The sequence below is a fragment of the Xiphias gladius genome, chromosome 2 (genome assembly GCF_016859285.1).
Source record: "Xiphias gladius isolate SHS-SW01 ecotype Sanya breed wild chromosome 2, ASM1685928v1, whole genome shotgun sequence".
NCBI classification, from domain to species: Eukaryota; Metazoa; Chordata; class Actinopteri; order Istiophoriformes; family Xiphiidae; genus Xiphias; species Xiphias gladius.
In genome coordinates this window covers 15,976,677-16,004,047 of record NC_053401.1, presented here as the reverse complement: position 1 = coordinate 16,004,047, position 27,371 = coordinate 15,976,677, and the positions used below count along the sequence as shown (strand labels likewise).

Genomic DNA, 27,371 nt, shown 5'->3' with positions numbered 1-27,371 from the left:
GCAATGAACACACAATGTTACTTACCTCCGCCAAGGATGTTATGTAATCACCTGTGTCTGTATGTTTGTTGGTTTGTTTGTTTATTTGTCAGCAGGATTACACAAAAAGAACTGACCCGAATTGCACCAAACTTGGATGAAGGATAGGACATGGGCAAGGGAAGAAGCCATTAAATTTTAGGGCAGATCTAGATTATTTACTATGAAATATAATTTTTCCTTCTGAAATCTGGTGTACGTTTTTTGACATTGGCCTTGGCGGAGGTCTGTGCTCTACTGAGCACATTTCCTATTTTTTTATGTTACTGCCAGTGAGACTGTTAGGCAATGCTACAAACAAAGGTTTGGAAAAAATAAGAGCTTCTCTTAAAATGTCAAGCTTCTAAGTTTAAAGTCAAAATGGTGTAAATCTTATTAATAACATAGTTATTGCAAAAATGGGCAGTTTTGTGGTAGTATCATTGCTAATCATAATGGCAAATTTACAACTTGCATACGCATAAATACACACCCACACACACTACTTTAAATTCTGTACGGCTTCATGCATTTGAATATACTTTACCTTAAAATGGGGGCCATTATTATTATTATTATTATTATTATTATTATTATTATTATTATTATTATTATTATTATCATTATAATCATATGAACTATGGAAAGAACAATAAAAGTCAAACTTTGGAATCATGACAGGTCCATTTAAACTACTGCATACCGTTCACAAGTGCAGTCAGTCATTTTCTTTCTTGTCCAGGTCCCTCGAAATGAAATGGGAGAAAAAAAATATATCTAGGCTTATTCAGTTGGTAGCACAGATAATTATGGAGCCAACTACCAGACAATTTTCTGCAAAAGGACGAATTTATAGATTATTAGACTGTGACTGTGCTGTGCATAAGCAACAACATATACAGTCAATCCCCTGTAAGCAACTGTTGTACCAAGGTTGTAGGAAATATTTTGGGAAAAAAATAACCTTGCTAACAATCAACTCTATAGGTACTTGTAATTTCACATTATTAACATTTCCTGGAAAAGATGTAATTTGGTGCTAATTATAAGGAAAACGGAGACAGTGTATAGTTGGTACCCTTTCAAATAATTCAAACAAACCGGTAGCCTAAACGTTTACCAAAATAACCATCTTTTAGCTTAGAATTCAACAAACAAGGAGAAATAAAGAACAAATTAAAAATTTTTTGTTCCTTATAAAATTAATGTCTAAATAGATTAAAACAGATCTTATCAGTTTTTTTTCAGTCATTAACTCTGAATGACTGAAAAAAATTTTTTTGAAGCACATTAAACATATCAAAATATTACATCCTCACTATTCGCCTTTAAACACAGCAGTAGTTCTTATTTTACAAATCCCCCACAAAAAATACTGCATAGTGCTATTCACAAAGCACAACAAATCAAGAAAAAGAACAATTGCAGGGGAAGATCTGAACTGTGATGGAAGACAATGGCTGTAAGCCAGTACACCATTTGTACCCTGTGAAATCACAAGTTCAAGGGTTGGTTTGCTGTGTGATTTTTTCTTGACCCAGTGCAGAGGGGATTAAAAAATTTTTTTTATTAAAAAGCACTTTGGTAATTTTAGGTCAAGGTAGAGGAGTCACTCTATAAGCCAATATGTTTCTACTGCACACAGATGTCTGAGAAATGTGGCTGCTGGAAGATGCTCGAAAGATCGCTGGTGAACTGTAAGGATTCAGTACATTTCTCATAAGTTAACTGGAACAGTTTCAGATAAGAATATGTAGACATATGCAAACAGTTTTGAGTCAATTAATATTATGAAAAGAAATTTAAATAAATATATAAATACATTAAACATGGACAGATAACAAACAAAGTTTAACTGGTTGGACAAACAAATGCAGAAAAACGATTATATACCAAGCAGTACCAGCTAAATTATGATTATTTACTGTAATTATTTACCACTAGAAAGGTCAAACTGTCATTAGCTGACTACTGATCTGAATTCAAGGGGGCACTCACGTATTTGTATTGATGCTGTCCATCTGTACTTCAGCTTGAAACATACCAAATTACAGCATCAACTTTGCTTAAAAATATCTCAATAAATAAAGGTTAAGCTGATGCTTATATGGACCTAGTGTATGTCTTTAGATATCCTTAATCGGTATGAGCAGCAAAGAGGAAACAGACAAGATCATCAAATGGAATAAAAGTTACATAAATTTGAAAGGGGTTTGATTTGATTCTGCGCCTGCACTGATATCCCACATCTCTCAATATCTCCTGTAAGGAAGACAAATACAAATATGTCAGCTTTTAAAATCTGACAGCATCAGTTATCACCTTGGTGACCTTGGTCACCAATAAAATCTGTTGGCCTTTCTAGTGATAAATTTATTGTTGATTTGACGACAACGGCTTGCACCGGTTTTTAAACTTCGCACACATGGCTCAGGGGAGGAAAGACACTCCACAGCAGATTAACTAGTCAGTTTTTTTTTCACACCTGACGACTTACAGGAAGAGGAAGTTTCTCGGGAAGTTTTTAGTCAGAGAAGAGGCTGGCGAAGGACTGTCGGAGGCTGCGGATGGTCTCAGCTTTGGCCTCGTCGTCGTTCAGACTTCCTCGTAACGTCTCTGTGAAGGTATTGGTCAGTGACTGGGATTTGCTATGCGGTAAACAGAAGAGTAGATTAATTTACATTTGCAGTGAAAGAGGAAAGATAAAAGTTTAGATGCACAGAAAAGTTGTAATCCTGAATGTAAGCTTGGTAAAGCTTACATTCAGGACTTTGGTTTGGTTTGGTGAACACTGGTAAGTGTTCACTAAACCAAAATCACTGTAGTTTTGTGTGCAATTAAGGGCTTATAAAATGGAGACTGAAATGTATCAGTCAACTCCATATCTCCACCTAGCAGCAGCATGGGGCATTACACTCACTACCTGATATCTCTAAATATGCAGTACTATGAAAGCAATTCCCTATTTTTGAGATTATTTCAGATGAGGTTACTCAAACATTAATAATAATAAATACTTCAACATGTTTGAGGTGCCCTTTTCCTACTTGACAAGAAAAAATATCATTTATAGATTTTTTTTACCTTTTAATTTAAGGTAAACAAAGTTACTGGCACATCAATATCCTAATACTTACATCTTATGAACACTCATACTGGTGTGATATCAGCAGATCTTTAGTCTGGACTCACTTTAGCTGTGGGGATTGTTTCTGAGCTCCAGGCACTGAGGAGGCAGGGATGGGACCAGGCTGGAAGGCCTGGCTGGGCGAGGTGGTGGCTGACCGGGTTCGCTGAGGTGACCCCTCAGCTGATGGGGATGGAGAGGCGGAAGCAGAGCGGTGTCCTCCTACAGTAGATACACACATAATACATGTACATTAATTGTTTTACTGTACTACATTACAGCAAAAGCAAACTCTTGTAGTAATGAAATGTTTTCTTACCTCGTCTGGGCTGTGTTGTCTGTTGATATAGAGGGATACAGAGAAAAATAAAGTGAAACATATTAACACAGCGGAGGTTAAAAATGTTTAGCATGTATTTTAAAGATCATTGTGTACAAAAAACTTCTCCGTTCTGCTGCTACTTGCACAACTACCACTATAACTATAATTTCTTCAAATTAATTTCATGGATAAAATCTGTGAGATAGTAGTAATCAAATGGGGACTTAGCATTAGTGTGGTAGTAAAGTAATAGCGGCAGTAACATTATGGTATTTACAGCATACAGAACCATAGCATAGATTTTTAGAAATACGAGGTCATGAGTCAAAGTCCCCCCAACTTACATCCCCAGACATTAAAAGCCAAGTCTTAATTTTTTTATTTGAATTTTTCATAATTTATTACCTGAGTAACCTTTACCTTTTATCTTTTACATTTTCTATACAATTTATTTTCCAACATAAAGATCTATATACTGTATCAAAGCCCATCCACATTTTATGTTCTTTTTTGTTGGGCTACAAGTACTCAAATTTAAATAGACTGAATCTAAAATTAGTGGAATTTTGAAAAAAACAAACAAACAAACAAAACAAAAACAAAAAAAGCACAGCTTTTAGTTATAGAATAAATGTGTAGTGTGTGAATTAACGTTTAAAAAATATGCTAAGAAATACTTAGGACATCACTTTCATCAATGGCAGCTATGGCCTTGAGTATAGTATGTACAGTATAGTATGCAATAGTAGTATTAGTAGTTATAATGACAACAGCAGTAGTAGTATTATCATTGTTAATACAGGTGAAAGTATGGGGTTTGTATTGTAGTTGCAGCATTAACAGTAACAGCAGTGGTAGCATTACCCATAATTACAGTGATAGTAGCAGTCACTGCAGTATCAACAAGTCTCTAGTAACATTACCATTAGTTATTAGTAGTAGTAACAGTAGTTATATCAGTGATGGTATTACTAATGGTAACAGTGGTAGTTACTAACTTTTTTTTAATATATAGAGGTAGTAGAATTATAGTAATTTTATTAGTATTAACAGTAGAATTAGTAGCAACAGTTGTGTTTATAGTTACGATACTGTTAATAATAGGTATAATAGAAGTAATGGGTAGAGTTATATTGCAATTATTTTAGTTGCTTCATTATAATAGTAGTCGCAGTCATAGGATAAACAGTGCTATTGACAAAAGAAGCAGTAGTTACAGCAGTGGTGGCTATGTGAAGGTGATTTGTCTAATAGTGATGTAGTGTTGTACCTTGACAGAGCAAGGCTGAGGTTTGGAAACTCCCAGCAGCACATTGGCCATCTTGTTGATAACCAGCTCTGTGATTAGCTGTTTATCTTCCTCTACATGCTCACCAATCAGAGTCATAGAGCTGTCCATCACCTACAGAGACAAAAAACTCTATCAGCCTCCTGGTTGACTCTTCAAGCTGAACGCATGGTATCACTAAGTTTAAATTTTATAATTCCTCCACTAGATGACAGTATTGTATGTCTTATCCTGTAGATCAGCTGTGTTCAGACCCCAAATGATGTCAGTGATGCAGACTTAGTGATATTTGCCAGCAGTGATGAGTCATTTTACAGAGATCACATATACAACAATGTTCCCCACAGTAAACTATAAGTTACACAACACTCTGCTGGCCATAAATGCATTTTATTGCCAGATGCACTGAGCATGACTCTGACTTTTTTGGCTGTTCCCATGAACTCCCATACTCCTCAGGAAGTCCCTGGTGCTGAATCTGCCCTACTACAGTCTTCAGTGGAGCTGCAACAACTACTGAAGGGTAGTTTAACGTTTTTTTATTGGCAGTTTGAGAAGGGTAGAATGGGTAGCAGAGGATATAATTTTTCTGTAATGTTTCCTTTTGGTTCTTTTAAAATCCTAATACCTCTTCAACCTTTCAGCCTACTCTGATAATAAATCAGATGAATCAAGTAAAAGTAAAAATAGAAACTTAAAGCTGAGTAGCATGTGCAGCCCGAGATGAGGTATAGCTACATTTTAAGGGCTCATGAGACAAAAATGTTGAAAGTCAATGACCTATTCTCTATTTAAACCTGATGATAAACTGAAATGGTATATTTTAGTGCATATCTTATCTTTTAAACTGCTATTTTTCTTTGCCACCCTCTGTTGGGAAAAAAGGAACCAAAATCTGAATTTCCATTGAGCAGAAGATAAAATGCAACTCCATCTGTAAATATTATGTTGCCCTCAGCATGACTTGGAAGGGAACAGACCACATCCATTGCCACACAAATAGTTAACCTCAAAGGAAAAAAAAACAGCTTTCCCACCACTTGAGCTCACATGCATGTACATGTGTACTGCAGAACCAGAGAGCACATGGGGCTCGAGGACCCACCGTTCTCCTCCCTTAAGACCAAAACAAACAAGAGCAGAGGAGTATGGCTGCTGGTACTGTTGATTTGGATGCAGATGCCTGGAGAGGTGGATGAGGCTGCTGCTCCACGCCCCAACCAAATATTGTAAACACAGTGCAGGGCATGCATGCATGTGGTGATCCTCTCGTGCACAGTGTATGCCAAGCAGAGCCCAATCATGTGCTGCAGAGTGTGCACAACTCCCATTTCAAATAAACACTGCACCAACTCACTAAATAGGTTTCCCCCTTTCTGTAGTTGAAGTTTTTTTTAGTGGCATAAGTTACATTCGAATACTTCATCTCTCAAAGGGCATTCAACCCTGGTTTGCAAACAAAAATTGTCATGATCTGCTCTGCTCCTAAGGACTTTGATTTCTCTGACCTCTCCAAGGTCCAATTCTGTTATCATGATCTCAGAGAGGTCTTCAGAAGTCTTGTGCCATCTCACTACCTCCTCACTGTGAGTATGATTGTGCCATTGACCTGCTTCCTGGTGCCTCTCCCCCCAGAGGGCGCCTCTACTCTTTGTCAGCTCCAGAAAGGGAGGACATGGTCAAATACATTTCTGCCTTGCTGGAAGCTGGGATTATTCGTCCGTCCTCCTCACCCGCTTGAGCTGGCTTGTTCTTCGTAGATAAAAACGAGAAATCACTCCGCCCCTGTATCGACTACCAAGGTCTCAATGACATCACAATCAAAAACAGGTACCCCCCCCCTTTAATTTCTTCTGCTTTTGAACAGTTAAAAGGCGCTAGGATATTCTCCAAGATAGACCCTAGGAATGCCTACTATTTGCCTATTGTCTCTCAGAACTGTATCCAAATGGACCCTGCCATGATCAGTGCTGTGACCGATTGGCTGACCCCCCACAAGCAGAAAGCTCCTCCAATATTTCCTATGTTTTGCCAACGTTTCAGAAGAAATTTCAGTTCTGTTGCTGCTCCCTTGCATGCCCTAACCTCCTCATGTCAAGTTTCAGTGGTCCACCCAAACAGATCAAGCCTTCCAAAAGCTTAATACAATTTTTACCTCCGCCCTCATCCTCACTCTCTCCGATCTTCATTTCCAGTTCGAGGTGTAGGTGGATGCTTTGGATGTAGGTGTCAGGGCTTTCTCTTTCTCAACATTCCCAGGAGGATAACAAGTTGCATCCCTGCGCCTTCCTGTCCAGGGAGCTATGTCCTGTGGAAAGGAACCATGATGTGGGAAACAAAACTGCTGGCAGTCAAAGTGGCGCTAGAGGATTGGAGGCACTGGTTCGAGGGATCAGAACAGCCGTTCCTTGTGTGGACCGACCACAAATACCTGGAGCACATCTGGACAGCTAAACGACTTAACCCCAGACAATCAAGGTGGGCCCTCTTTTTCAACAGAGTCAACTTTACTCTTTCTTACTGTCCAGGCTCCAAGAACATTAAACATAATGCTCTGCCCCCACAGATTGACTGGAACTCCTCATGTTGTGTGGTGGGGGCAGTTACAAGGGGAACAGAGGAGAGAGTCAAGCGGGCCAATGCTCATACTCCTGCGCCGGATGATTGTCCTCTGAACCGGTTGTTCATTCCTGTTCCTCTCCATTGGGCTCACTCCTCCCTCTTCTCCTGCCATCCTAGGATAAGGCGAACATCTTTGTTACCATTTTTGGAGTTAGAGGTCGGAGAATATGTGGCAGCCTGTCCAGGCTGTGCTCGAGGTAAAACCCCTCAGCAATCTCCTCCATCTCCCCGGACTTCCATCTTGTGAAGGTATCACCACTATTCTCGTGGTGGTATATCAATTTTCTAAGATGATGCATTTTATTCCTCCTAAACTAAAATGCCCTCATCCAGGGAGACGGCTGAGGTCATGCTGTCCCATGTGTTCCGTCTGCATGACTTTACTAGAGACGTGGTGTCAAACCTGGGAAAACAATTCATCTCCCAGTTCTTGAAGTTCTGTTCTCTGCTTGGGGGTCCACTGCAGTCTCTCCTCCGGCTACCACCCCCAATCCAATAGACAGACTGAAAGGATGAATCAGGAGTTGGACACCTGTCTTTGTTGTCTCACTTCTCACAATCCATCGTCCTGGAACAAACATATCATTTGAGGTCTGGGCACAAAACACTAAACTGCCCTGCTTCTGGTCTCTTTCCTTTCCAGTGCGCCTATGGTTATCAGCCACCCCTGTGTCATGAGTCAGAGTTCCCTCAGCCCAGGCCCTCATCCGCCGTTGCCACTGTGTTTGGAGTAGTACCACACAACAGCTCCTCAGAACTTCGGTCCGGTATAAGAGGTTGGCAGATCGTAGGCGGATCCTGGATCTCTCCTACCAACCAGGACAGAGGTTTTGGTTTTCATCTTATGACCTTCCTCTTCAAGTAGAGTTGCGTAAGTTAGCCCCTTGGTTTGTGGGTCGTTTCCCCATCTCTAAGGTCATCAACCCCATGACTGTTCGCCTTAAGCTTCCCAGATCTGGAGGATTCATTCTACGTTTCACGTTACTTGCACCAAACCTGCCAGGGACAGTCCTCTGGTTCCCGCTTCTAGACCCTCTTCACCCCCCTGGATCATAGATGGTGGTCCTGCGTTCATCGTCAAAGGCCTCCTAGCTGTCCGACGTCGGGAACCTGGCCATCAGTACCTGGTGGACTGAGAGGGTTTTGGCTCTGAAGAGAGGTTGTGGGTCTCTTCAAGGGATAATCTGGATCCGGACCTCATCAGGGGCTTCCACTATTGCCATCCTGACAAGCCTGGTCCCTCAGAAAATTAATGTCCCGTTCTGCTCCTTATGTCCTGTTTTTCTTAGTTTTGTCATTTGTTTCTGTGTTTCCTGTTTTATTTTGGTGTCACTAACTCGTCCTCTCTTTTCAGATCCCTACTCCCTGCCCTTGTGTGTTTCCCTGCCTTTGTGATTGTCTGCCCTGCACCAGATTTGTGTTACATGCGCCCATTTGTCTACCTTCTCCTAGTGTATTTTTGTATTGTATTTAGTCTCTGTGCTCCCCTCCCTCTGTGCTAATTCATCTTTGTTCCTTGTGACAAGTATTCCAGCCTTCTCCTAGTTTTAGTGTTCCTGATTTTTATTTTTTCGTTGCCTAGTCTCACCCTCAACCTTTTCCCAGCCCTTTTTTTGTATTTGTTTGCCTGCCCTGTTATGCCTGCCAGTGTACCAACCTTTTTCCAAGTAGACTTTGATTTTTGTGGACCTGAACTTTGTCCTGAGTCGTGCACTTGAGTCCTCTTGCATTATGGCTACCAGTGTCTCAAAAAACACACAAATCCTAAGGTGGTGTAGTTTCATTATATAAAATTATGTGACCTTTGATGGCACAAGGCACTAGAGATATACATATAGATAATGCAGAGCCAGGAACCTGTTTTTGCTAATGTTACACTTTTAAAAATTTCCATATCAGCAGCGGTTCTTGGGGCTCAGCTTGTTTAACACCATTATGGACATTTTGGGATCATGCAGAACCTCCTTGGGCTGCTGTAATGATTATTTTCATTATCTGTTAATCTGCCATTTATTTGCTTTGGTTAGCTGATTGGTTGTCTATTCTATGGTATAGTGAATCAAAATGCCCAGCACAAGTTCTAAGAGCCCAAGATAACATCCTCTGATGTCTTGCTTTACAACAGCCAGGCCTTTGGCTAAAAAACATTTCAACACTGTGTTTTTATATGCAAAAGATTTTCAGAGTAGTTTGAGATCTCACCCACTGGGTTCATACTTTTCTACATAGAACCACATACCCATATCAGAAAACCCTTTAAAGCCCTCCCTTTTCTGCGAATAGCCAGCTTCTTGGCTAGGACTGGCAGTGAGGTGGGGTGTGGCAGGGTGTTTTGGCCAGTTGAGTCATTACCACAGGGGACTGAGCACAGTCCTGGCAGAGGAACACCAGGCTCAACTTCAAACGATGTGTGGTGGCAAGCAGGGCCGGGATCCACCCTGCTGATTTATTAGGATACAGAGTCATCTAGCAGAAGACTGGAACTGCTACTGGCCTTTTCGGCAGTGGAACATAGAGGTGTTATCCTGCACTTTTACTGAGCTGCACAGTGTTCTGTCTGGATAATGTAACCCACTGTATGTGAAAGTTCAGACAGCACAGCATGTGTAATGTGCTTATTGAAAATTATTGTGTAGTTGTGGTACAGGGATGGGCAGAGGGTGACGTTTTCCTGGGAAAACAACTTAAGCTATAAGATAGCAGTGTTTGTACCCCTGCCTCCTGGTAGTTTAATGATTTTTATGATTTTAAAGTTTAAAAAAAGTATCTGAGTTATCTGTTTCAGAATGCTGTGTATCCTTAAACTCTATTTACTGTATGTCATTTCCTCTCTCTCTGTATCATTCAAATAGCTGTCATTTTGTCCAACAAATGCATCCTGTTATTGAGTGAAATCATGTCATACCATGTCTCTGTTGTCTCAATTCTATCATTTTTTTGTCATGTTGTCAGTCAGGTTAGTTATGGTGTTTAAAGGCTGCATGATATAAAAATAATGCCTTTTCCAGGTTGTCAATTTTTGCTCATTTCATGTGTTAAATACATGCCAAGAAATGCATGTTCATTTATCAGTTAATCATAATGCCACTAATTTCCTTCCTCTTAAGTATCAAAATGTAACGCTATGTAATGTTATGTCCTGTCGTGATTGTTGCTGTGATGTATGGTATGGGTTTTGCTATGAAATGTGACATCATGCAGGGCTAGGCTGTAATATAATGTTATATCTGACATGTTTTTTCACAAATAATATTCTGATACACACTGGCATGGAAAAGATTGGGCAACCCGATCAAAATTTCTGTTACTGGGAATAGTTAAGCGAGTAAAGGTTGACCTGATTTCCAAACGGCATGGAGTTAAAAATGATACAATATTTTAAGCAAGATTACTTTTTTATTTTCATTTTTTTACAGTTTCAAAATAAAAAAAAAGAAAAAGGACCCGAAACAAAAGTTTGGAGATCCTGCATTTTCAGTACTGTGTAACACCTCCTTTGGCATGTATGAAAATTTATAAACACTTTTTGTAGCAAGCTAAGAGTCTTTCAGTTCTTGTTTGAGAGATTTCTGCCCATTCTTCCTTGCAAAAGGCTTTTGTTTTCTGTGAGATTCTTGTACTCTCTTGAATGCACTGCTCTTCTGAGGTCTATTCACAGATTTTCAGTTTTGTTTAGATCAGGGCACTCTGAGGGCCATGGCAAAAAACCTTCAGCTTGTGCCTCTTGAGGTAGTCCACTGTGGATTCTGAGGTTTAGGATCAGTATCCTATTGCAGAAGCCATCCTCTTTTCATCTTCAGCTTTTACAGATGTTTTGATGTTTGCTCCCAGAATTTTCTGGTTTTTAATTGAACCCGCACTTCCCTCTACTAGTTAAATGTTCCCTGTGCCACTGGCTTCAACACAAGCCCAAAACATGATCAATCCACCCCCTTCCTAATAGTTAGAGAGGTGTTCTTTTCATGAAATTCTGCAACCTTTTTTCTCAAAACATACCTTTGCTCTTTGTGGCCAAACGTTCTATTTTAACTTCATCAGGCCACAGGACTTGTTTCTATATGCATCCTGCTTATTTAGATTTTCCTTTCCAAACCTCTGATGCTGTGTTTCGTGGTCAGGACGCAGGAAAGCATTTCTTCTGGCACATTTTTGCAGGTGTCACTGCAAAGTAGAACATTACACCACCACTCCAGAGTCTGCTTAATCTTCTTTCAGGATTTTTGATTTTTCTTTCTAGCAATCCTATGAGCAGTTCTCTCTAAAAGTTTTCTTGGTCTTCCAGACATAAACTTTACTTCCACCGTTCCTTTTAACTGTTATATCTTAATTACATTCCAAACTGAGGAAAAATTAAAAGGAGCCCATGGCTGCTGATTTTTTTGGACAAGGTTTGGGGAGTCAGAGTATTTATAAGGCTTTTAAATTTGCATCAATTGGCCTTTCCTAAAGATGACTGCCATAGCCCTAACAAGCTAATTAAGGTCTGAGAACTTGGTAAAAGTTATCTTAGAGCTTAAATCTCTTGGGGTACCCAAACTTGTGTATGGTGCTCCTTTCGTTTTTCCACTCGGAAACTGTACAAAACAAAAATAATACACTAATCTTGCTTAAAATGTTGAAGAGAATGTCATCTTTAACCTTATGCCTTTTTGAAATTAGTTCATCTTCTACTCACTTAAGTATTCAAAGTAATAGTAATTTTGACCAGAGTTGCCCAAACTTTTTCATGCCACCGTACAATACCAGTGGTGGAAGAAGTACTGAGATCTTTAATTTCAGTAAAAATAGCAGCACTATACTATAAAAATACTCTATTAGGTGTAAAAACACAGCATTCATAATTTTAGTTAAGTACAAAATTATTATGAGCAAAATGTACTTAAAGTATCAAATGTGATTTTACTTCAGCCCATATTATTGGACTTTTATTATTGGTAATGAATTAAGGTATAGTTTAACCTATGAGAATGCATCATATTTTATAAGATGGTCTTATGTTTTGTAAAATCCTGAATCTTCTTCAAAGTAACAAGTAATTGTATCTGTCAAATAATTGTATTGGAGTAAAAAGTACACCATTTCGCTTTGAAATGTGGAGTAAAAGTATAAAGTAGTATAAAATGGAAAACCTCAAGCATATGATATGAAATTATATCAACAAGTAGTTTTGCATTGTGTTATTTTAAGCCATGTCATGTCTATTTCTGTTGTCATGTCACATGTCATATTGTCATGTCATTTGACATTAGGCAATGATTGCTGTGTCATGATGTTGTGGCATATAATATCATATCATCTTCCACTGTCTGTACACTTTTCCAGTAAAGTGCCACAAATTTGGATTTTGCCTCATTCAGTAAACTGTTGCTTGCAACCAGCACTACAGAAAGCACTTTTCATTAGGAGAAGTGTCATGGCTGAAGTCTTTGTCTGGAACAAAAAACAGATTCCCATTGTTATGGACTGACAGCTCTTCCTTGTCACGATTAAAAAATTCCATCGTGCTCAAATGTTAGAGAGAGACAGCTAGATAGATTGGATGAGGAGGAAGTATAGCTCATCGGGGAACATTGTTATGCGACTGGTTTCTCTGCCCAAACAGTCCAACTCTGAGACTGCACATCTCTGGAGAGCTGGTAGATATTTCCTGAGACGGTCTGAGTTTTTAAAAAAAGGGGGCTTATTTTCTCAGTGCTGACCTCACCCAATGATAAAGAAAAGTTTGATGTCATGCTCTCAGCCTAAAAATGTGCATGTGCCACGTCATAAATCGGCCTGTTTCCTAAGATTTAAAGACACAGGAGGCTGTTCTAAAAACAAAACTGATTACAGATGATACAATATTTTATCTTCTGCTCCTCTCCTAGGATTAAACCTTACAGGAAAATTTCCCTACATATCTTCCGCGTACAAAGTATATTATCAGTCGTTCCTGTGGGAAGACTTTCTCAGGCAATGTTCACCTTTCTACTATTCTTTCATTCTGCTTCATCTATATCCACTTCAGTTACTGATTTCCTGTTTTGCAAATACCCCCAAGCAACATGACCGAAACTCTCTGAGCATTTAAACAGTCTTTATGTGCCAGTGTAGAAAGTGACAACAATAGCAATAGTAGAGTGTGAGCTCTTCTATTTGAGAGAAAGCAAGTTGTGCCTCTTACTTAAATCTCAATCTCAATCCATTTATTTTCTGCCCCTGTAGGTGTAGAAATTGGCATTTGCTTTATCTATATGATTTTCTTCCATTATGATTGTTGAACACTGGGGTAAAGTGGGACTTCTAAAAAAAAAGCTTTTGCTCTTCTCTCTGAGGAATGATACTGTGATAACCAAGAAAGACTGATACCCAAACCTGTTGTTTTTCTACTTTGTTATCAAACTGCTTAAAATATACAGATGTAACCCCCATTTTAAAATCAAATCTATATTAACTGTTTTTTTGGCCACTTGGGTGCAGCAAAAACAAGCTGCAAAAACACAAAAGTGACCTATTCTCAGCTCCTTTAGCTAACATGTTAGCAAACAGTTGCTCATTTACACATCGAGCAGATATAAAGTGACACTGGCAGTCATTTGGAGTTGTGGTTTTGGCCACCTGGTGAATGTAAGTCCAATATTCACTCTCATTTTAGCTCTGTTTTAGTTTTCAACAACTCCGGAGGGAAATATTTGTATCTTCAGCTACTAACTGCTTTACTGTCCTAGGCAAGGAGTGTAGAACGAGTTTATTAAGGCTTTTGTGCTTAAAAAAGCTTCCTGATGTTGAAAAGACATGACCGAACTAAAACAGTAAAACTGCAGGCCTTGAATCCAAAACAATGATCTGAAAGACACTAAAATGCTCCATAGAACTGAGGGGAGCTGCAAAGTTGGGTGATGTATATTGTATGATGTGAAAGGTGTCAAACGACACATAGTGATTATACATAGTCATGTGACCAATTGTTAACATAAAAAATATTGAGTACTGCAGCTTTAAAACATCAACATCTTTTACAGAAAAGTCACAGAAGACCATTTCTCTTTAAATACCATCTATAGTACACTCAAAGTAGAAAAGAATAGACTATGATGCAGGGCAACAACATCATTTTTCAGGTATTTTGATGGAAGTAGCTGTCTGCTGCTGGAAACAACACTAACAAGAGCTGTGAGCACAAAACCAAAACAGTTTAGCTCTGGGTCATAAAACCAAAACCATAAGCTAAAAGTCCCTTGAAGCTAGGGAGTTGGGTGATAATTCTCTGTGGGTTCATTACTATTATTATTCATTACTAGTATCTTTCACTCACTGTTTTGGATTCACGGGCTGCAGTTTTAAAATCAGATTTTACATGGTTGAGCCAATTTTAATACAAATATATTGGTTAGATTGGTTTTAACATAATGTATAACAATGTGATATTACAGACCCTTGAAAGCATACATCTTACCATATGTGACCATAGTGGGAGTCGAAGTGTCAATTGTGAAACCCCAAACCTTGAAAGAAAAGCTCTATCAAACTGGTTGTGTCAGGTAACACCACAGTAATTTTTGTCTACAAACTACAAGTAAGCTACAAGTCCTATGCTAGACTTTACCAGTGGACTGAAATAAACAGGCTGTGTAAGTATATGCAGTGAGTCAACTGTTGACTCCTGATCTTGTTTTCATTCTGCTGCCTGTGTTTGGTCTACAGACTAATCATTCTTTCAAGGCTTTGATGATCATGTGCAATCAAGTCTGGCTACACCCTGCCCTGTATACCTTCATCATGACATGAAAAATATTATCAGCAGGGAAGGAGAGTGCTATACCAACTAACGTTTACACTGAAATGGTGGTTTACCATGAAAGCTGGTCTGCAGGTGACTGGTTGGGGTTCCCATATACACTGAAGGTGCAAAATATTCTGGATATCTTCCTGATAGCAAGTTGCAGCTCCCTTTTCTTGAAACTGTTTCTTTGACTGTTCCATCATCTAACCTTAGACTTGGCTTGGGGGTTATGCAGAAAACAAACCGACCTCAATGATATAGTCGTTGCCATCTTTTCCATGGACAGCCTTCACTGCACAGATGTCTAGGCCACCAAACATCTCAGCACAGGAGTCCACCCACAGCCGATATCTGCAACACAGTGACACAAATAACTGGTTTGCCAATAATTAAAGAACTAAGGTGCTCTGGAGATATCACAAAGGTTGGGCTTGGACTTCACAGGACTCAAAGTTACAAATAAACTTGAACTATAATACTCCAAACTTATTTTTAGAACATTTGCAAATTGAGTATTTATAAATAAAAGCTGCCAGTTTGTGGAAACAAGAGATGCAAGATTTATCAAAGAGATGGATGTCTTTGAAGATATAAATTGTACAAAAAGACAGGTCTGCATTTTCCTGTCATATCACTGAGTCGGCTCACCGGTCAGTCATTGCGATCTGTTCCAACATGGCAGAACCTGTGTTAGCCTTCCAGTTGCCAGAAATGGACGTTCTCCTGAAAAACAAAGAAAACCATCACGAACTGAATCAACCTCTGTCCAGTTAGGAAGCTACAACGCTCCACCAAGAGTTAGTCATTCACAACTTTTGTTTGTGTAGCTGAATAGAAAACCTCATGGGAGAAACTATGTTCAGTTCATCAGCGATGATGACCATCCACACCTAAATTATGTTTGTGTCAGAGCCATTTAAAGACATGCTTTCATGGTGATCCCAGGGGAAAATGTGATGAGATAAGGCTTGGCTACTCTGTTCCTTTGCTTTTGGTCAAATAATTGTTTAGATGCAGCAATTTGAATGTTAAGAGGGTGTTTACTCATATTCTTTGTTGCTACACGCCTAGCTGAATTTACAGAAAAAGGGCTTTTGCTTCCAAATGGATGTGATGATTTAAAAAAGGAATGTTACCATGACTTTGTGGAAGTGCAGATGTTGTTGCTGGAACAATTCTTATTTTTTTTATTTACAAAGCACTCTGTGAAATACCTCTTCATAATAAAAGCTTATTATTGAACATGTCTTTTTTGACCAGCTCAACTTGCAATAGCCAAGTTTTGTACTCTGATACTAATTGATGAGTGCTGGCTTCTGATGGCTGTTAAACTGCACCCTTTTCAATGCAAGGCAATGGGACAATGATCCATCTTTATTCTTAACAATATGCAAGAAAAGGGGCTAAAAGTAGGCTCTAATGAAGCAATCGTGGTATAACGTTATAAAAATGTACAGTAAAAAATGGAAACCAACAAATTTAGTGGCACCATTGGCTCATCCTTAAGGCACCCCAGGGCATCATGGAACCCACTGCAGGAACCAATGGTCTGATGATGATGAAGTAATAGTTTTAGAGAAGAATTTACAGGTGCACAAAATACACAATAGCCAATTTTATTTAGTCATTTCTGTCTAGTATCAGCCATGGCTAAATATGACCTACTATTAATGTTAACTGACCCAATTTTCCTGTAGGCTCTACCAACAGACATATTCTAGAGAAAAGTCTTGAAACCCTACCTCATGACTGTCAAACACACCTGCACACAGTAAATGTGCCAGGTCAGTTTCACTTTGTCCATCATTTTCTACAGTATGTAGTATTCCCACACTCATCTGCAAAGAAGATTTAAAGGACTTGAGTGTAGGATTTAGGTGGATCTATTGGCAGAAATGGTATATGATATTCATAATTATGTTTTCATCAGTGTATAATCACCTGAAATGAAGAATTGTTGTGTTTTCGTTAGCTTAGAATGAGTCTTTCATATCTACACAGTGAGCAGGTCCTCTTCCACGGAGCCCACCATGTTGGACCGCCATGTTTCTACAGTAGCCCAGAGAGGACAATAAATCACTGGCTCTAGAGAGAGCCTTTCATGTTTTTACTTTACTTGAAGGCCACAGTAGGTACTCCTAAACACTTGGAAAGGGAGGGGTGAGGGGAGGGGTATTCATCTGGTTGCAGTCTGCAACCTGAATGCTAGATGTCACTAAATCCGACTCACTGGTCCTTTAAGCGATTGAAAGCCAAGAATAGAACTTTTGATGACTTTCTGTTGCTGAAAAAGATGTTTCATGACTCAGATGCAGTGAAATAAGGCTAAATCAGTGCACTATAATGATTTGAAATTTTATTAGAAATTTGATTCAGTGACAGAATGTTTTCAAATGGAACACAGAGAGCTCCTAAAGACCAAATGATATTAACATAATTGTGAATACATAACAATAAAGTAACACATGCAATGCAACATACTATAGGTTCAAAGAAATGATGCACATAATGTATTTAATATTTAAGTGTTTTTTCTAAAGGGCACTAAGGACACTGTCAGTAGGATTCATTATGAGTCCATGGATGCTATTAAATAATTAATGGTCAGCCTTTGAACTGAGAATTTTTTGGATAACAATTAAAAGATATTTGAAATTGCAGTCACTTTATGTGCATGTATTATGTGTCTCTCTGCCTTTGCAAGAGCAGCTAACCCCAAAAATAATAGTTCAGTTCTGATTACATACCATATTTTGTGTTATCTGTTTTATGTTGTTTTCCTGTATCTCATTGTTACTGTTGCCTGTCTTGGCCTCAATGTCATGAAACTTTTTTGGTTAAGTGCTGGTTAAATAGAGTAAGTTAGTTTTAGAGTTAAGTGTAGCCATTTCTATAGCCTGTTGCTCCCACAGTAACTTTAATAGGGGCCCAGGAACCATTTCAAGAGCTCAGGAACCTTTTCTCTGTTTCTGACCCCAGGGATGATGGACTAAACATAGTTCCTTTTCTGTAGTTCTCAGTGCCAAAAAAAGTCCTTACTCTGGGAACAGTACTTTCTGATGGACTGGGAAATGTGAGGCATGTGAAAATCAAACATGAAACAATGGCCTCCTTTTTTAATCTATTATTGGACTAATTTGCCTAATCGTCAGAGTTCTGGTACAGTTGAAATACAAACAGAAACATGCAAGAGTTCTTGTTTAGTTCCTGAGTTAGTTCCCGTGGCTTCATAGTTCCTGGAAATATTGGGTAGAAAAGGTGTATTAGTGAGTGGTGTCTAATGAAGGTTTAGATGCTGTTTCACAGGATTTTCCACTGACAAGAAGCAAACGAAAATGGCTAAAAAAACTTAAGATACTGGCTCAAAACAGCTTTACAGGAAGCTTCACTACATTTTAACAGTATCTGTCATCAGATGAACTGGTTGATCCCTACATACTTTGTAGGAACTACTGTCAAGTGTATGCTGCTGCTGACGTGAAACGTCTTACATGTAAGCCTTGTAGTTGTTGCCGATCTTCTGGATGCGGATATCGTACTTGGACTGGATGTAGGGCTCGGTGGTGGCATAAGTTCTGGCCAGAGCCACCACACTGGTGATGTCCTGGAAGTCCTGTTGGTTTTCAACTTTGATCTGTGGGAGAGACAACACGTTAGCGAGGTGCTAATTTCAAAGGGAGCCGTCAAAGCTGGCAGTGGCTGCTCCCACAGGAATTTCAAACTTGTAAACAGGCGGGATAATAAATGTCCTTGGATGGAAACATTGCCAAGGGCATCTTTGAACTACATCACTTCATTCCAATCAAGTGATTAGTGCAGACTGTAGACTCAGACTGAGGGTAAATGAGGGCAACCCATCTACACAAAACATGGCTGTTACATAAAACTTTACATAATTAGGTAACAATAAGGTGTGACAAGTTAATAAGTGAACTGCAAGACCTCCCTTTACTTCTATCTACACTCCACCTTGGATACCTTCTTCACAACAATTCCCATGGATAACCTGTCATTCAGACATATTCTGACATCTTCTTCTTTGGAATTTTTTCTGTGGATTATGTTTCTGTAGGTGGTGCTCTTTTCTTTGTCTTATTTAACTAATTTGATAAACAGATTTATGAGGTGTATTCTCTCAGGTCATGGAAAATGGGTCATCTTGGCAGACAAACTCATTATTCATCAGCTGTAGTGTATGGTGGAATGTCAGAGCTCAGTGTCTAAGATGCAAAATGTTTCAGTCCAGAGCTTCCACTCTCTCGTCATGACCCCTCAGTTCTACACAGGGGAAGTTGCAGGAAGGGTGATGTGCCATCATGAAAAAAAACAAAACTCTTTGTTTTGCTCTTCTGATGGTTAGTTAAAATATAAAAGTAAACTTAGCTCACTCTAAAATGGTAACGAAATGGGATTGTTTGTTGATCTAAACTAGGCTTCATGTCCTCTCAAGGGGTGTACACAGGGTTTGCCTCAGATACTAATATTCAGTAAGATATATCCATACCATAGGCAACTAATATCATGTAAGCTGCAAGCTCAAGGTCTGATTTTGTAGAATATTGGAATTAAAAAGTTCCAATCTGAAGTTTCATCTACATGTGACAATTTGTGAAGTTTAAGTAAACAGTTTAATGCTTTGTTTATAAGGATTTAGGTTTAGTGTACGATCACATACAAAAAATCCTAAAAAGAACTGAAAAAGAAATACAAATTGTTTGGGTGGAACAAAGAAATCCCAAGGAGCTTTTAAAATGATGTAACCCTCACCAAAAATCAACAAGAGAACCAACAGTAGGAAAACAAATAAAGCAAAACTGAGCAAAAGCGAGAATGGTACCATTATCCACTATCTGATGGCTTGGACTCCAGGTAATCTTAGTGTCTAAATAGTCCTTGTGTTTTAAAACCAAAGGATTTCCTTACTACAAGAAATTTTTTTTGCCATAGCTTACAGTATATCTCTCTTTGTAGTTGAGCCATGGATAACTGATGCAAAAATATTGATAAAGCAGCCCCCCAAAGCTGCTCCCCCAAAGATTCCTTATCTTACAGCCTTAAAGTTAGGCTACGCAGCTTTTTTAGAGAGGAAGTAACTCTGTTCTTCTTATTTGTCAAAAAGTTCAGTTGCTCATTTTCAGTGTTTTGGTGCTACAGCTTTAGTTGGTCTGGTATAACCAGTAGCTTATGGTGGCTTATGTTAGCTAATGCTAGCAAACTTTAGAAATATCTGTGTACATCAGCTAACCTTTCCATACTCAGGCTACTGCTACGCTATGTTTTAACATGTCACAGGTGAACATTTCAAAGGTTTTATAACAAAAGTAAAACAATAAGTATTTACACCATGTTAAATGTTCATCTGTGACATGCTAAAACATAGTGTAGCACTAGCACAAGCATAAAAGGGTAATAAAGTCACAAAACTACTTCAGTAATACAGTTACACAGAAATACTGTATGTACTTAAAGTTTGCTCAGATTAGCTGACATTAGTCAACATTACCAATTAAGGCTGCAGCACAGCAACCTTTTAGTGCTGCTCTCTTCAGTTTAGAGCAAGGGTGTGTTTTCATGCTTATGAATTCAGCATTTCATTTTTAAGATGAAGAATGTGTTATTTCTTCTTTCACAAGTTACATAATGTCACTTTAATGTTGTTATTTAATGCAATTTGTGCATTGATAAAGTCACTCAGACTGTCCAGAGTTCCACAAGGTTCTGTGCTTGGACCAGTTCTATTCACCTTATATATGCTTCCTTTAGGAAATATTATTAGGAAACACTCAATAAATGTCCATTGTTATGCAGATGATACCCAATTGTATTTGTCAGTGAAACCCAATGAAAATAATCAGTTAGCTACACTTCAAGCATGCCTTGAGGACTTAAAGACCTGGATGACCAGCGACATTCTGCTGTTAAACTCAGACAAAACTGAAGTTATTGTGCTTAGCCCCCAACACCTCAGAAACACATTATCTAATGATATAGTGCTTATTATCAGGCTGTCCCAACAAATCTTAAATAACCTCTAGCTGATCCAGAATGCTGCAGCACGAGTACTGACAGGAACTAGGAAAAGAGATCATATTTCTCCTGTGTTAACGTCTCTGCATTGGCTCCCTGTAAAATTCAGAATAAAATTTAAAAATCCCACTCCTCACCTACAAAGTCCTTAATGGTGAGGCACCATCATATCTTAAAGAGCTCACAGTACCCTATTACCCCACTAAAACACTGCGCTCCCAGAAAGCAGGCTTGTGGGTCCTAGAGTCTCCAAAAGTAGAATGGGAGACAGGGCCTTCAGTTTTCAGGCTCCTCTACTGTGGAACAATCTTCCAGTTTGGGTCTGGGAGGCAGACACCCTCTCAACATTTAAGAGTAGGTTTAAAAGCTTCCTTTTTGATAAAGCTTATAGTTAGGGCTGGCTCAGGCTTTGCTTGAACCACCCCCTAGTCTGATATAGGCCTAGACTGCCAGAGGACTTCCCATGATGCACCAAGCTCCTCTCTCCTCCTCTTCCTGTCGATCTGTACGCATTCATATTGCATCAATGCTCGTTACTAACTTGACTTCTTCTCTCTCCCTTAGTTTTGTGCTTTCTCATCTTTCTCCTCCCTCCTCCTGTCGGTTTCTGCAGGTATTTCTGCTCCTGTTGCTGGAGAGTCTGGATCTGCGACTGCAAACCACCTACTGCCCCCCATGATCCTACACAACACCCACTGCTTCAATTATGATTATCATTACTATTATATTTAGTTTTATTAGTATTATTATATACCCTATTATTATAATTATTAGTTTTATTATTAGTCTCATTATTGTTATACATCTTTATGTTGTACCTGTACTGTGTTATGTCCCCCCTACCTTCTGTCTCAACCCAGCTGCTCAAGGCAGAAGGCCACCCACCATGAACCGGGTTCTGTTCAAGGTTTCTACCTGTTAAAACGGAGTTTTTCCTTGAAAATGTCACCAAGTGCTTGCTCAAGAGAGAATGTTGGGTCTCTGTAAATATAACTATAAAGAGTACAGTCTACACCTGCTCTATATGAAAAGTGCCCTGGGATAACCTCTGTTATGCTTTATGAATAAAATTGAATTGAATTGAACTGTCCAGAAGTCTTCTGTTGTCATTGTGTCAATTTAGCATTATTTGTTATCACTAGCATTATTTGTTCATTGCCTTTCATATTACTTTATAAATGACATAAAGATATATGTATGTACTCTTAGGTTACTGTAAAGGTGTGCACTCAGGTAACTTCATTCATATTGTGAGTGTTGCTAGCAGACTGACTGAAACTCAGAGGCTTAGCACTGAACCTTGCTTGTTTACATTAAGTGGGCAGAAGCTGAAACAACGAATCAACTGAATGGAGGGAAGTGACTCACAGTTCACATTATGGCTCCAGAGGTAGAACCTGATAGCTAGCAGCAGGTCCAGCACTGCGCTGTAAGCATGCATAACCATCCAGAGTATTACGCAATTCCTTTGAGTAACTAAACAAACCATAATGATGCAAACATAAAGTAAAAAGGCAAACCAGAGAAGGTGAAACACTAGCATAGATATGAGGAACTGCTTCTGGCAGAAAAACTTATGTCACACTGGTCAATGTCCAAACTAAATAACGTACTAGCTAAAATACAGAGCCCGACTGGTCTAAAAAGACATCATGAGGAAATTGGGTGGAAAGCTTTCTGCTACTGTTATGTCAGTAATGTTTGTTAAATTAAAGAGGCTCAACAAGTAGCCATATTTAATACATACATCTTATTATGATCTGAATATACAAACATTACTAATGCCCGGTTAATAATAAATCGTCACAATAGTGGTTAATATTAGCGTTTGTAAGCCCTTCCAGCACTTATGTATGTTACACTGTGCCCGCCTTAGCAAGTAGGCTTAGGCAGTGGACGTAACATACAGTTTGCCTATGCAAACTTTTTCGCTGAGTTAACAAAGGGGATATCATGTGACTGAATTACAGGTACTGTATGAAGTCCTGAGGGCACAGATGTGGCAATTCTTTTCTGCGAAGTGAGATTATGTAACTTTTGCTGAGCTGCGGCACAATGATAATTAAAGGATAATGCCACATCGAATTTCCCTTAATTTACTATGATTCTCTTGAGTCAGTTGCCTTAAAGATATAATCATAACCACATGACTGAGTGCAAATGAAAAATGAATTTTTGCTTTACTTTCGTGAAAACAATTGAAATGTTTATCTGTGACATGCTATAACATAGTTTAACAGTAGCACAGTTAAAGATGAGTCGTACAGTCTGTGAACTGACACAGAAATGTCACTTATACAACACTAACTGTTGGCTAACATTAGCCGACATAGGCTAATGGTCATCAGACCACATAAACCTATAGCAGCAACACTCTTGAATGTATCAAATTGAGTGAGGATGTGATTTTTTTTGCTTCTGAGCTCAACTTTTTTATTTTTAAGAGGAAAGTTGTGTTATATCTTGTTTAAAAAGTGACATAGTTTTGCTGTAAGCCTTAGTATGTTAATTTCAGAATAAACATGTCGATATAAACTTTGCTTTGGAAGAACAATTCCCTCTTCCTGTTCAGAAATTCAGCAAATTTCCCCCCAAATTCAACCCTAATGGCTCACAGAGGAAAATGCCGTGTAGGGTATCACAGTTCTCTCATTTATCTGTACAGTAGTAACAGCAATGGCTCAAAATGAATTTAGTAACAATTTAAAGTGCAACATGTAGCACTTTTTTAGGCTATGGTTGAGGTTTTATTATAGGCAATATGCAGTATATAGTTGGTGTTTGGGTAAGTAAATGTGGCATTAGAAAGCTAGAAATGCTAAATCATTGTCTGTGCTCCACTTACAAAAGCATTACAGGTTTCTGTCAAACGCAAACAAAACAGCAGCATTCTAAATCCCACATATTCCTGTATGTTCTCAGAACCCTGTGAGGTCCAAGGGGTTAAATGAGGTCTGGCTCTACAAGGGCCTGCCAAGCTCCCCTCGTGCCTTATGGGAAATTCTATAACATGACTGGCTCCTGAACAGGAAACCAAGCCCATCCACAATACAAGGGCAAATTACATATAGGAAGTACCCACCCCTGTGAATCCAAATGACTTACGGGCGAAAGAGACTGAGAGGTATGTGTTCTGAAGAATAAGCCTGTCAACTTTCTTATAACTGTGTTTATTGTATAACCATGTCTTCAAACAAACAAATAATAAAATCTAAATCCATTTTAGAAAGAAATGCTCCACACTGTTCATTGCTCATTATGTAATCAACAAAGAAATTTGTCTACAGTCTTTCTATGCAGCAATCATGCTAGATCGTCTGAAGTTGTTGGTCAGCCAGAATGCTGCATAAACGAACAGCAAAAGTGAAACTACCGGTGGACTGTACTCAGAACTAATCAGTGGTGTGTGTCTGTCTGTGTGCTCTTCTGCATTTATAACAATCAGATATCTGCTCAGTGAGAGTAAACTCAGGAACTCACTATTCACTCACCTGATCATAACTTTCTCCATCATGACTGATTTTAAAGATCATAGAGACAGCACAGATCTGTACAAACTAAGACAGACAGGGGTTTAGGTTTCCGATCTCTTGCCTCCTGTTTGAACCTCAGACCAGTCAAAGCTGTCGTGATGATATCACATTTGATTTTCATGACTGGAAAATCTGAGTGTGATCCTGTAATCTGAGTGGGTAAAGGTGGAAATCTGAACTTGTCAGCTTATCTTCAAAAGTAAACTGTTATACATGTGACGCAGATGCTTTTCACTTTTAGATCTCCTCTAGAGTCTTCCTGGCTTAAGATAAAGAAGAAAAACCAACTAACATATATTCGATTTAAAATGCATCCTTACTCCAAATCCAGGTTGTTTCAAAGCAAGGGCTTAAATTTATGATTTAGGCATCAAGGTCAGGAATAAGGTTAATTTTATAGTCTGGGATTTGGGACTATAGTCCATATATTTTCATTTACTCACCTTTCCCATACCAGCATGGGCGTGCCCCATCTTGACCACGACAGGGTAGGAAGGAGTCGTAACCTGCACACAAGGACAACAGCGGATTATTAGTCGGTATGATAACCTCAGTCTTTTAATACCTGGTTGAAGGTAGTGGAGTTTGTATTTGCTTTCTTGGCATCTAAATAGCATTCCAATACATAGTGAGTGAGTTACACAGAGTGCAAAAGTGGAATTCGCTGCAATTCTTGGGCCACCAACAAAGAAAATACACAGTATATTTAAACTATATACTTCAAATATATATTTAAACTGGCATTAGCTGTTTTTTCCCCACTTTGGGGCAGCAGGAACAAGCTGTAAACACATTCACCCTATAAAACTGATATGGCAGACTTAGCTGGAAACTTCATGATGTGTCCACAAGCGACATCAATGAGAACGGAGAGTGTGAATCAAAACAGTAAAGTTGCAGTCAGTAAAAACCAAAAGAATGAGACATTAAACACTATAAAACTTCACAGAAGCTTCACAGGGAACTGTAAAGTCAGCTGATAATTTTCTGTGGGTTTGTCACTACAAGCAATAACTTTCACATTTCATGTAGCCATTTTTAAAATAAAAATATTGTTTATAGCAGCTTTGAATAAAATGTTAATGTCAATGTGCAGGGGAAAAAATCAGGAAAAAGTGGGATAAACATGTGCTTTACGTCTGCCTTAAGGCCAAGGTAGCTCAGAGACTGTTGGTGTCAAAACTTTGGAAAAGGATGTCACACTAAGTAAGGACATTCAGAACTGTACTTGGTGTTCTAAATATACAGTAAGACTGACATGTAGTAAACACCTTTTTGAGGCACTACCAAAATAGAAAACTATTCATGTGTACATGAAGTGTCCAGAACCATATTCTTGTAAAGAAATGCACTGGCTCTCATGCCATACCACTGAACTTAAAGCTGCCCAGTTTAGGATGCATGAGTTGGAGATGGAAGAATGTCGTATTTTTTACACATAAGAGCGAGGTTCTGGGACGCTGGCTGGAAGACCACAGCTCATTGGGATGGATTTGGACGGACCTGACCAACCGCAAACATGCTATTTCTTTCAGTTTGTAGAACTGAAGATGATGAAATAAACATCCTGACTAAACCTCCCTGCGGTATAAACGCGCCTTGATAAATCTACTGATATGACCGTAATCTAACAGGGACTTTTCCAGTTTATAAGGCACTTCCACCCCTCTTGTGTGAAATAGCTTTTAGTTAGCAATGCCAGGTTACATAAGGTGCCCTTAAATCAAGTTTACAGCAATTATGATGAAGGATAAACAGTATTTTAGTGATAATTTATTGAAGTTTAAAAGCAGATACTGCACATTATCATCCAGACTTTGCATGGAGGTCTCTACTTGTGGGTTTCAAGAATGTCTCAGAAATTCAGAATGCTTTCATGAATACTGCATTTTCACAAAGGCATGTAGATGTAAGAATCCAGAAGTCTGCACAATGTTTATAGTGATTATATCTCCAGGCACCTCCAGGTGAAGCACTCAGTTTAATAATTACAGAAACATGTTCAGGCCAGAGGCACAAGGCCAGAAGTTCAGACCTGAAGAAGGAAGTGAACGCCTAAACTCACTTCATCCAGACCCTCCCTGACATTGACAGGGCTACACATCCTAATGCCTCTGGCAGCTTGTGTTGTTCAGAGCCTTAAACAGATATGTAGCTGCTTGAGAGTGTGAATGCTGCTTCTGTTGACAGGTTCTAACAATACAGCCCTGGCTGACATGGTGCCTAGATAAAGTGTACTCTATGAATCTTTTAGTAGAGTGAGGAAAATGCACATTGGAAAAATATAGATGTAGGAATCTGAAAATAAAGACATAAGAAAAATAAATGTGAATGGTCATTGGGGCTGTTGATGAGCCGATAAACTGAAGTGCAGCATGTTTTAACTATGATTCAAAACATAAAGCTGATACAAACCAAACTATTGTCAAGATATTGGTAGTCAGAGGCAAGGCATGGCAAGTTCATTTACATAGCACCATTCGGACAAAAGGCAATTCAAAGGGCTTTACAGAGGCATGTATATAGTAATTTTTCATTGTCAGTGGCAATGTCCACCGTTATCGCACAGGATTCAAATTACTTTAACAAGCAGAGAGAACTGAAATTTTAAGGATTACAAATTTAAAGTGCTGACTTTCAATTTTATGGGTGTTTGAGGCAAAGTGGGGACC

The 27,371-nt window shown here is 38.8% G+C and overlaps 1 protein-coding gene and 1 long non-coding RNA gene across 8 annotated transcripts in view; one reads left to right on the top strand and one right to left on the bottom strand.

The window, feature by feature from the left end:
• Nucleotides 1-21,817, top strand: part of LOC120803369 — a 34,237-nt gene extending 12,420 nt beyond the window's left edge. The window contains exon 4 of the long non-coding RNA XR_005709329.1: nucleotides 21,780-21,817. This is a non-coding gene — a long non-coding RNA (uncharacterized LOC120803369). The remainder of the gene's footprint in view (nucleotides 1-21,779) is intronic.
• The window catches only part of LOC120803323 (synapsin-3-like), a 114,659-nt gene that overhangs the window by 3,309 nt on the left and 83,979 nt on the right, over nucleotides 1-27,371 (bottom strand). For 2 of the 7 annotated variants that reach the window (XR_005709321.1, XR_005709323.1), the window contains exons 7-15: nucleotides 25,143-25,205; nucleotides 18,631-18,773; nucleotides 15,788-15,862; nucleotides 15,388-15,490; nucleotides 4,738-4,869; nucleotides 3,465-3,483; nucleotides 3,211-3,367; nucleotides 2,516-2,666; nucleotides 722-764 (exon numbers count right to left, since the gene is read on the bottom strand). Coding sequence is in view for 2 of the 7 variants with exons in the window: in XM_040151704.1 (XP_040007638.1) it covers nucleotides 2,543-2,666; nucleotides 3,211-3,367; nucleotides 3,465-3,483; nucleotides 4,738-4,869; nucleotides 15,388-15,490; nucleotides 15,788-15,862; nucleotides 18,631-18,773; nucleotides 25,143-25,205 (816 nt within the window). In the remaining 5 variants the exon portion in view is untranslated. Of the gene's footprint in view, nucleotides 1-671; nucleotides 796-2,515; nucleotides 2,667-3,210; nucleotides 3,368-3,464; nucleotides 3,484-4,737; nucleotides 4,870-15,387; nucleotides 15,491-15,787; nucleotides 15,863-18,630; nucleotides 18,774-25,142; nucleotides 25,206-27,371 lie in introns of those variants that run through there. The other 5 variants (XR_005709322.1, XR_005709326.1, XR_005709327.1 and 2 more) reach the window with 5 other exon arrangements.